Here is an 11,871-nt window from a genome sequence, read left to right on the forward strand (position 1 = left end):
AGTGCCTAGAATGTACTCAGTGGTACTCTGCAATATGGTTACAATCAAATAGAAGTGTTGTGGCAAGTGCTCTTCTGCAGCACCGCCACAGCAGGAAAGGCTGACGTACGCGCATGATTTTAAAAAAAGAGAGAAAAGAACCCGCCTCTGCTGTGGTGGCCACTTTTCGGGAGATTCGAGATGACATTCGCGAAATCGGGAGATTAGGTCCAAATTCGGGAGTCTCCCGGACAATTCGGGACAGTTGGCAGGTATGCGCTGGGATTGTTGTTCAGTTGTTCGGCTGCAAATCGAGGAGCACGTGCTACAATGTAAACAATGAACAACCAGGAGCCGCAGCAAGCAGAAATGCATTGCGAATGATCGAGCTCGCCGATGACACCAATTGCTGACGTCGCATCACGTAGCCGAAGTGGGCGGAGTCACGACGACGGGCTATGCCTTCCCCTCCCTTTGGCGGATAAGGGTGGCGAGGCCGCGCGAAAATTTGAAACCAGCTGAAACGGATGTTCTAGCCTTTGTAACTTCCTTATTATAGCACGTATTTGCAAAATTCTTGCGGCAGCATGTTCACATAGCAAAAGTGCGCATACTTCTCTTCATTACAATTTTTGGACCTCGGGGTTCTTTACTGGCCCTTTAAGAAGCAGTTCCATTTCCGTCTACTGCGAGTCTATTGTACTTTTAAAGAGGACAGCTAAGCAGGAAGACGTGCGAGGGAATCTTTATCCTCAACTTAAAAAAAAAAACTGAATCTACCATACATCTTTTTCCAATAAAACGAGTCCGAAAATTGCCTGCGCATAAAAACGAAACCGCATTCACAAAAGCCTCCCATCAGCAGAGTCATATACAGTGTCATTGCCATCATAGAATGGTGACGGAGCACAATTTGTTGCGAGTTCGTGGAGGATGGTTTCGTGTGCGATTGAGCTGTGCACATCGTATTTGTTCCCTTGTGAAGTGCAATTGGTGATGTGCCACTGTTGTCAGGAATGCTCACGTCAAGGAAGTTATTTTGCACGCTGAAAATAGCTGCATCGCATCCTTTTTGAGCACTCAGCTTGCCGACTAGCTGAAGTTACTCTGTGTAGATCGAGCTTGTCTAGGTGTCATGAGTAAGAGCCCTTCACAAGAAGAAAGACGGCGACGGAACGTTCGAAACGGTGCAAGCGCGCGCATCATAACGTGGCGAAGCCTAAGGCGCGTGACCCGAGCTGTGATTGTCGGGACGCAAACAGCGACACGCTGCCATTGTCTACATGGGCTTGGCAGGAGAAGGTTGTCACGCCAGCAAGCGCTCTGGCGACAGGAGCGGCAGGAGTTGGACTCAGCAGCCTGTGACACGGCGTCCCAAGAGGTGGCCGGAGACCTCAACCCAGTTCAAGTGAGGCTGCTCGGGAGGCAGCAACCGCGCGCAGCCATCACCAACGTTCCTGGCGCAAGCCCCCTTTGAAGCAAGCCGCCGAAGACAGTCCCCAATGGGCCAGGTCGGCTCTTAGCACCTGGCATCAGCGACCGCAGCTAGGCCTAATCTCGGAGGCCTCCGCCACGTCAGCGACGACGTCTTGTGATGACGACGATTTGACAGCGGCAAGGACGGCCACGGTTGTCAAGATCGTCGAGATCAACGACTGGGACACAACTCGACCAATACCGGACATTGACGAGAAGCGCATCAGGTAAGCCCTTTTCATCATGCAGGTCAACCCGAGACATGAGCAGCACTAAGGCTAGAGCGCTCTAGAGCTACCTGACTTTATTTAGGACGGTTTAGTTTGTAGTGTGGTTTGTGCGTAGGTTTGATTGGCATTAGCAGTTACTGGTATTAAATGCGAAGCATTTCTTAGCAAACTTCTGCGACTTTGAGCGTATCTATCTATCTATCTAGCCGCCTACGACTTTGTGCTCTCCTGCTTGTTTCGTTAATCGAATGTACACCAAAATTGCTATGGCATAACATGACTGCATGACGAACATGAATGACGAGTCATAACATGAAAATCATGACATGTCATGAACGACATGATATACATGCCACAGTCTTGGTGCTCTTACGGCCGTTTCGTTAACTTGACATATAACAAAATTGATACAGCGTGACAAGAGTGTATGACGAACATAACTGACAGGTCCTAACGTGTAAATCATGACACGCATGTCATGTACAACATGACTTACGTGCCACGCTCATGTTGCGCTGGCAGCCATTTCGCTAGCTTGATCTACCCCGGAATTGGTATTGTGCGACGTGACTGTGTGATGAACATAAATAACACGAGTTAACATGAAAATCATGACAAGCATATCATGTACAGCATGACTTACGTGCGCGCTCATGGTGCGCTGGCGGCCGTTTCGCTAGCTTGATCTACCCCGAAATCGGTATTGCACGATGTGACTGTGTGACGAACATAAATAACACGACTTAACATGAAAATCATAAAAAAGCATGTCATGTGTAGCATGGCTTACGTGCCACGCTTATGGTGTGCTGGTGGCCGTTTCGCTAGCTTGATCTATCCCGAAATTGGTATTGCGCGAAGTGACTGTGTGAGGAACATAAATAGCACGAGTTAACATGAAATCATGACACGCATGTCATGTACAGCACGACTTACGTGCCACGCTCATGGTGCGCTGGCGGCCGTTTCGCTAGCTTGGCCTACCCTGAAATTGGTATTGCGCGACGTTACTGTGTAATGAACATAAATAACATGAGTGGCACGCATTTTCCTCAATGACAGACAAGACGATGTATGCAGCTCTTTGCTGGCTGCTTCGCATTACATCGATTCCCACAATGCGTGGGATGTGGCGGCTTATTTTGTTTCACACATTTTTATATTCTAGAGTGCCGTGCGTGTGTTTAATAAATGTGTTGTGCCATGTGGCCCATGTTGCATGGGCCACATGGCCTGCAGTATTTTTTAAATAAAATTAACAGAGTCTGGTCTGAATACATTGTTCGCAACCACCCGAATCCGTGACACTAGGTAACGGCCCTGGAATACACTCGTGATCGAGGCGTATTGAGAAATGATCTTATGGCCAGGAAAACTGGATCATCGAAGAAAATAAACTGCCAGGAGAATAAATTTTCCATTCTAAAAAGGCATACTTTACCTGTCTCACTCTGTCTTTCTTTAAAATTACAGTAAAAGCTTGTCTATTCGACCCCTGTTAATTCGGAAAATCGGATAATTCGGACAGTCTTTAGGTCCCGGATGGTTCTTAGGTCCCGGCAAGCGTATGTATTGTTTAATGGCATCAAACTCTCGTTAATTCGGTCATATTTGGCTGCAACCCGGTTAATTTGGACGATCCTTGGAGTGCGCCAAGCACAAAGCGGCACTAAGTGGGACGCAAAGGAACAAAAACGGTCTTCGCGAACAACTGAAACAGCTGCAGTCCTTCAGGAAGGCGTGGTTGCCATCCACAATATTACCACAATGTCGTTGTTGGCAACCAAGGTTTTAGCGGCTGCGGCAAACTTGTTTCTTTTTTCATTTATACTCGGCACATGCGAAGTGCGGGGCACTATCTATATGATCGCAGTGACAGCGACTGGGGTCAAAATTGCGACAAGCAGTTGTTTCGTTCTCGCCGCATGCCTTCAAAACTGCATAGTCGCCATCCAAGGTTGTGAATAAGCAAGTCAGGTTTATTCAGTAGCAGATGCGGGGCTCAGCAGTTTCATTTCGACTCTGGCCGTAGGCCCTGTGCGTGCCTTCGGAACTGCAGACACTATGACAGTGTCTTTGCAGCGACCACGGTTACGTCCACAGTGGATGCGGCACTCAGCAGCTACGTTTTGGCTTAGGGCAATGCACGTGGAATGTCACAAAATTCAAACATGGTGGATGCTGCTGAACATGAAGACCTTTGGAGCTTCAGCCGCAGTCTTCATGCTGGAAAACTCGCAACATTGTGATGGATGAACAATTATTAGCCGGCCATTTTTCCGGAGAAACAATTACCGTCATGTCACCTTGTGGTGTAGGTGGTGGCGGTACGTAAAAAGATCAGTTCAGCAGAGCGTGTTTCGACTCAATACACGGGGGTCTTGAACCATGGTCACATTATGAATGAAGTCGGGATTAACGAAAATTGCGCTTTTACACTGCTCTTATGCAAAGTAAGTACTGGATTTACATATTCATCAAGAAAATGAAAATGTATGGATTTACTTGACACTTGTTTGTCGTTTTCCTGATACCTTTCGATAACTTGGCATTCGGCTAATTCCGACATTTTTTCCGGTCCCGTGAAATTTGAATGAATGAGCTTTCACTGTATTAACCTAGGGCCCCGTAAGCTTTTCTTTTGCACCTGTGAACATTTGGTAGGCATTACATCCGAATAAAAAGCTGATTTCTTTATCAGACTGTATCGCAGAGTCGTCGTACGATGCGGGGTCGGCATAAAATTGCATCATATAATTGGGGTTTTTAATACATTATTTGTATTGGGGTTTTGCTGTGACCGAACCGATTAGTAGTAAAATGTGGATCGTCGCAAGACAGGGGGACATATATAATTGAGGTTCCACTTTGTCTTGTTAACATGTTTAGCCTGAGCAGAGAATGGTGCCTCAGAAACAGCCAGGTCAGCAGCCAAGCAGAGTGTCAACCTCTCTCCTCTCATGGCTTTCGCCGATGGCCATACTGGTCACCACAACACAAAACAGTCTATTATGCTCACCTAGCAGGGCAGGTGTGTCAGCTCCTAGACGAACGACCATGGGGTTGCGAAGCAGCTCCTCTTCCAAGATGCGTGCCACTTCTGGGGGGTAGGTGGCACTGGTTGCCACCACTTGCCGCCTCTTCGGTAGTAATGCCCAGAGCTTCCTGCAAGAATGTTGTCAGGGTTCATAGCAACGTTGAAGAAAAAATTCAAGGGTATTTAAGGACTTTCAAGCACCTAACGAAGAATTTTCAAGGACCTGAACAACAATTGCTGAGATTGTAGAAAAAGGGAACACCAGCTTTTACAGCATGAAGCACATCTTTCATTGCACACAAGCCAAAGCAGGTACTTTTTCACAATTAATAGCGAACTAAGAGGGTTTTGACAGTTACTTTCTTCACTCATATTTTGTTCAATGCAGGTTTCAGTATTCTTCTGCCCGTTTGCTTAAACTGATTCACCTCACAATACGGATGCATTGCGTGAGCTTGCACACACGCACACACACACAAAATGTGCATCGCCAGCCTTAGAATTTTTTCAACTTATATGAATATATAGATGACATAATTGCCACTAATATAAGAGAAAAATGCAGGAAAGAAACACAAATATAACAACACAGGCAGCACTTCCAACTCACTTTGTGTCATTTTAACCCTTTGCGGTCCAAAACCTTTACCCACTTTCCGGCTCTAGCGGTCCGAAACTATTTCGCCAGTTTCTGGCGCCGCGAATAAAAACACAAGCTGTGGAAGAGAAACGCACAGGATATTTATTTTTGCTCCTGCATTCTGCAGGCAACTCTTTAGTGATATTTGGGCAACGTATGATACCGCTCAAAGCATTCCCCTGTGTGCAGGCCAGGGTTATTACTGCAGGTTTCCACCGCCGCCGTCGTCGTCTTCGTCACTCACTTCTGTCGAATCACTGTCATCACTGTCTGGTGGAGGCACGTAATTCTCTTCGTCACTAAAGTCATCCTCGCTTTCGCTAAAAGCACCGCCGTAAAACGCACGCGGTGAAAACGTGGCCATGCTTCTCAGCGAACCGCGCGCGCGAGTGGGTACGCTCTAGGCCCCGTGCTGATCATAGTGCTGCACCCTAGTGTCAAAAAAGTAAAACCTCAACAAACAAAGCTCACTTATTCCTCAAGAGATGGCCCTTCATGTATACAAAAAATGCGCGCGACTCGCGGTGAGAAAACAGCAAAATTTAAACCACGAACACCCTTGTCGGGCGGGGCCCGACAGCGGACCGCTACGGCCGTGTTGCGTTGTCGGGCGCTGCCCGACAACGGACCGCAAAGGGTTAAGGGCAATTATGTCACACAGCAAGTACCAACTAGGCCATGAACACGTTCACCGGATGAGCATATATGCACGCACACTCGCACATTTACAAAGGGGTCGGACACCCTTCTCTCCCCATTGCCACAAAATAAACTCCTCGTTAACCCACTGATTAAAAGTAGGCTCATGTAAATATAACTTTCTATAGTCGGGTACAACTTTAGAAGGCAGCGGCATTTTTCCCTCAAAGGCACACAAAAGCCTCCACCAATGGGCGCGCACTTCAGGTGACGTCGTGAGCCGGATGGCCAGTGACCCCACCGACGGAGAACTATATCTTTAGTCACAGAGGCAATCGTCTGCTGCGCCTCAGTCATCTGGGCGGGGCCTCTCCTATCTTCTAAAGTTGTACCCGGCTATAGGCTCAAAGTGCATGGCAATTAGTGCTGAATAATTCTGAAGTGAATTCGAATACTAGTAGCAGGATTTGAATATATGTGTAAAAATACTTTAATTTTTAAAATTTCTCATACTCAGGCAATATAAGATGCTCATAAAAAAGTGGCTGAAGTGCAGAAGTGAGACTTCATGCTGGTGCGGATTTCCCCTGACAAGGTGGTTTCACGGCACAGCAGTCCCATGGTGCAGTGCATCTTTCGGAAGGTTACATGTGGTAGAATTGTCTGTCGTTCTTTTTAAATAAAACATATATTCAAATTTTAAATTAATGCCATAGCGAATTCGACAACTGTAATTTGCTCAATTATTCGCACAGGATTATCCAAAAAGCTACTGCTAAAACTTGGCTCAACAAAAGTGTATTGACAAAATTCAAGGGCATTTAAGGACCTACAAAAATTTAAGGGTTTTCAAGGCCTCGATAATGCTGTTTGAAAATTCCAGGGTTTTCAAGGGTTTCAGGGACCGCTACGAACCCTGGTTGTGGACACATGCCCTGATGCCGCTTTATCGGTGGAGATCTTTGAGCTGTTCTAGCGACCACAAAGAGACCACACCTACAACCGACTAGGCACTATGCACGGGTTGCCGAAAACCATGTTCTCCACTGAGAGCGAGGACGAATGGCGCAAGTCATACCTCAACAAATGGTTTTATTTCTGTCGTCGTATTCCTTTGGGCGCATTGCCTTGCCAGTGTTTTAATTACAAGGCCTCATTGCAAATTATTAACTGGAAATAGAATCTCACTAGCATGGGAATATGCAGAGCAGTAGTCTGTTCCAAACAGTGATGTAGCCAGAAATTTTTTTCGGTGGTTGGGGGGGGTGTTTAACCATACTTTATGTATGTACATACGTGTTTGTGTGTTTGTATGTGTGCATGTGTATATATCTATATATACATTGTGGAGATAGGTTTGCGTGACGTTTACCCTACGAGGCAACCGGGAAGGGACGCAACGTTTTTCACTGCCACAGCGAACACACTACGGCCGGATTCGTCGGCTCTCCGTCACGGCGCAGAAAAGGCACACGAGGCAGGTTGTCAACAAACACGGATTGATTAACCCAAGATGCCGCACAGTGCGACAATCACAGGTTTGCGAGCCGTCAGGGTAACTCCACAAGACTGATCGAGTACGCTCGCCAGCAGCGCTACGACTATCACACAAAGGGCAGCAGTCGAGCAGACAGACGAGAAGCTGCCTGCCAGAGCAGCGCGTCAACCTCTCATGCAGGCCTAAAAGCATCTGACGCGGGCAAACGAAACTTCATATCAAGGCCGGCGCAGTAGGACGGGCTCCTATATGGCGGCGGCGGAGCACAGCTGACATAACGACCACTAATAAGTCTCAAGAGCGAACAATGACCCGCCAACCACAACGGGAGACTTGCAGGTGTCCCCCAAGAAGAGCCTGCCTGCACGGCCAGCCTGGTGCCTGCACTAAACACCCACTTCTTGTACAATGGAACTTTCGAGGAATTAAAAACTAGCGTCGCGGCGCACGCGCGGCCTCCGCGTGGTGCACAGCTTTATCGGCACGGAGGCGGCACGGCAGGCTGCCATTGGCTGCTTTAATTTGAATCTCCATAGACCCTAGCACCAATTTCGCCTTCAGTTACTGCCCCTTATTTTAGCAATTATTTTTATGATGGTGGCATTGACGTAACTCTTTGGGACGCCATAGCGGCAGTTTCCGGGTATTGGGCAAGCCCGCGCCAGACAGAAGCAAGCTCATGGGGAAGGGGGTTGTCACTGGCGGCCAATGAGGACAGGCATTGTGCAGTGATGTAAGCTAGCGTGGTGGCTTGTCCAGACATGTCTGGCGCCGCTGCCGTGGTCGCCATACTGCTAATTAACGGCGGTTCCCGGCACTCGAGCCGCGTGGGACCAACACACGCGCTAGCTGGGAAACGAGGCACCAAAGGGGAGGGCGCGCTCAATTCCCACAACATGCAAAATTGAAAATTTCATCCTGGGTTTGAACAACCCTAAGGCTAAGCCCCTGGTTCCAAAAGTGTAGAGACAGACAGACAGACATAGAACTTTATTGGGTCCTGAGAAACGCTACTCTTAGAGCAACGCCGCGGGCCGCTCCCACGTGGGGACGGGGAGGCCTAGCCTCACCGCCGCATCATGGGCTCTCTGGACAGCCCGTAGTTGTGGCAAAAATTCTGAACTCGTAAGGCAGAGTCCCAATCCTGTTCTGTGAGCCGACTTAGGCCCCGTAACGAGGGGCACCGCCAGAGCATATGTTCAACGTTACTGATCTCCCCGCAGTCAGGGCTAGCTAGACTCGAAAGCCTCTGAAGAGACGATGCTGAGGAAAGATAGACTAGGATAAGACCTAGTCTGTAGCATTCTAAATGTGATGGCCTGAGGTCTAGACAACTTGCGGTGTGGAGGAGGAAAAGACCGCCTACTCAACTGGTAGTGTTTAGTGACTTCATTGAAAGTAAGTAAAGCGTCCCTAAACACCCCACAGTCAACCTGCGGACTACGTCCAACCCCAGCGCGGAGGGTTTAGTGCGCTCAGCCCAGGGAGTTGAGCAGTGTCGTTGAGGTTTGCGAGGGAGTCCAGTCGGGGTTCGAGATGTGCAGGAAACCAAGTAATGGTATGTGGGGAAAGTGTCCTATTTTCAAGTTTTGAATGCTTCGGCAGAGATTGAACCCGAGGCAAAAGCCCTGACCGCTGACCTGGAGGTCGGTGAAGATTTGCACCTACTGTCGTCCAAAAGGCAAGGGCTATTGCCCTGCTCGGCTCTCGAGGGAGTAGAGTCCTAAGCGATGCAGCATTAGAGTGAGAGGACATGCTTCCACTTAGCACTGAAGTGCCGCTTGTGCGATGATGGGTAGTATGCGATCACGCATGTGAGCACAGCACCTCAGGTCTTCCTGGAATCCTTCTCCAAGCAGCTGGTCTGCCTGCGTCCAGCACCAGGAGGCGGACCCACTCCAGGGACATCTGGCCCTGCTGGATCAGCTGCAGCAGACGCCCTGTGCAGCATGTTTGTAATGGCCCTGCTAAGAATTAACAGCACTTCCATGATGCCTCGTGCACAATAACCATATTCACCCGAGCGAGAGTTCCCAAGACTAATGGTCAGTGTAAAGCGTTCTTGCAAAGAGCATGCATCGAGCGTAGCTATTCTGATCCAAATAAGTCACAGGAGGCTCTTGTGATGCACAAGAGACGAGCCTTAGCACACACACAACGCTAGCACTTTTTTCTTCATTTGAACCATGAATGCTGTCACGTCTCGTCGAAGGCGAGACCAAGCACACAGGTGACACGTCGCAAGACAAGGCCTCCGGAAGGCCTCCGTTTGATCATGGCCTTGCGCCGTCCAGGTGGCGACGGTGTTCAGGACTCGTGATGCCTGCCCGCCGACACAGCAGGAGCCGCGCCCTGTACCGGTAGCCTCAGGCAGGTAGCTCGGTCTCCCCAGGTCTCACCGAGACCAGGCAGGAGGAGCTCCCCGGACAGCGCCCTGGTCCGGCACGTCCTCGCTTGGAGCCAACCGCCAACGCCCGTACACCAGGCAAGCACCAGTCCTCGCTGAGCACGGCCACCACAACTTCTCGGACAGCGCCCTGTCCGGCGTGTCCTTCGGCTTGCTTCGCTCAGCCCTCTGCGCGTTCCACACGCGCCTCTCTTCTTCCCGTCTCTTTCTCTTGTGCCGCCACCGCGTGTGCCACCTGCCCCTGGCTCGCCTTCATGTCGCCGTCGTTCTCATTCTCACAAGTCCCGCACAAACCATCTCAAAATTACAACACCAAAAATTCACAAACATATAAATTTCTTCCAAAATTCCCTTCATTCATTACAATTATCCCCCCACTCAAGAAAGTTGTTCGGCACAACAACTTTCCACAGTCATGAAGTCCAACAACGCAATAATGCTATTTACATGAAGTCGCACATGTTTTGCGATAGTTCTGAGCAAATGTCAGCACACCTTCGTTCTAACAGGCACTATCGGTAACGGGTTGTGTTCCTTTCCTCATATCTCTTGAGGAGGTTAGCGTGAAATAAGCTAACTCGCGAACCTAGGTCTAATAGATAATCATTCTCGCTACGTTTCTCTAGGACTGTAAAGGGACCTTTCCACGTGAGGATTAGCTTATTCTTGGCCGATGGAAGGAGCAGCAACACTTTATCGCCTGCAGAGAGCTCTCGAAGTCTTTTCTTCCTGTCATCAGGCTTCTTTTGTGAAGCTTTTGCCTTCTGGACCTCTTCTTGAGCTAACTTGCAGGTGTTCTGCAACCTCTCTTTTAGCTCGATGCCATCTCTGTACGCGGTCTTGATCTCACAATCGACGTTTTCGCCTGCCCACAATCCTTAAGTATGGACATTGGGCCACGCACGAATCGTCCGTAAAGGAGATCAAATGGCGAAAAACCAAGGCTCGCTTGCGGGACCTCGCAATAAGCGAACAGTAGTGGAGCCAAGTACCTGTCCCATTGTTTAGGGCACTCCTGACACATTCGCCGAATCATCTGTTTGAGGGTCCCATTGAATTTTTCCACAAGCCCATTTGCCATGGGATGGTACGGCGTAGTGGGGAGTTGTCTAAACGACATTAATCGTCCCAGTTCTTGCATCAGACGAGATGTAAATGACTTGCCACGGTCACTCCCGATTTCCCGTGGGACTCCAACGACGCGGCGAACATTTCTAGTAGCGCTTCTGCTACTCGCTCCGTTTCAATGCTTGGCAAGGCTACCGCATCAGGGTAGCGCGTGGCAACGTCTATCATGGTTAAAACGTATCTATTTCCTTTTTCCGAAGTTTGGGACAGAGGACTGATAATATCAATCGCCACTCGGTGGAATGGAGTCTCGATTATGGCATAGTACACAGATCAACACAGCCTACGAGGTTGCTTCGGCACTCTTCGTTTCACACATGTCACACGACTTTACAAAGCGTGTGACATCCGCTTGCACTCCTGGCCAATAAAACTCCTCAAGGACACGGTCTACTGTCCTTCTTTTGCCCCTGATGTCCAGCGAGCAATCCCTCGTGTGCCACTTCATTACTGTGGCACATAGCTTCTTAGGAAGCACCAGTTGTTCGAAGTGTCCGCTGTTCCACAGTCTGGTATGCCGGAAAAGGATACCATGGACCAGCACGAACTTGGTAGTAGCTCGTTTCTTGGACGTTGTTGTTTGGTCCAATGCTTGGAAACAAGCCTCCAGTGTCTGATCCGTGCTCTGCAATTGCCGAAGTTCTTCCCGGCTGACGTTTAGGGGTCAATTTGCGGTGGCGGGTAGGTTTTGCCGTTTCCCATCTTTCCTGCAGCAACCGTCACTTCCTTTGATTTGCTACGCTTTGTCGCTCTCTGTCACTTCTCACTCGGTGAATCTGTTTTCTTGAAAATCAGGATCTGCAATCGGGACAGCACCTTTGATGTTGCCAAGGATAA

General features: G+C 49.0%; 1 protein-coding gene across 3 annotated transcripts in view; it reads right to left on the minus strand.

The window, feature by feature from the left end:
- The window catches only part of LOC119395643 (probable ATP-dependent RNA helicase DDX20), a 219,111-nt gene that overhangs the window by 113,781 nt on the left and 93,459 nt on the right, over positions 1 to 11,871 (minus strand). For 2 of the 3 annotated variants that reach the window (XR_007416477.1, XM_037662626.2), the window contains exon 5: positions 4,705 to 4,850. The exons of the other annotated variant lie outside the window; for it this stretch is intronic. Coding sequence is in view for 1 of the 2 variants with exons in the window: in XM_037662626.2 (XP_037518554.1) it covers positions 4,705 to 4,850 (146 nt within the window). In the remaining variant the exon portion in view is untranslated. The remainder of the gene's footprint in view (positions 1 to 4,704; positions 4,851 to 11,871) is intronic. 3 annotated transcript variants of the gene reach the window in all.

The sequence above is a fragment of the Rhipicephalus sanguineus genome, chromosome 6 (assembly GCF_013339695.2).
Source record: "Rhipicephalus sanguineus isolate Rsan-2018 chromosome 6, BIME_Rsan_1.4, whole genome shotgun sequence".
NCBI lineage: Eukaryota > Metazoa > Arthropoda > Arachnida > Ixodida > Ixodidae > Rhipicephalus > Rhipicephalus sanguineus.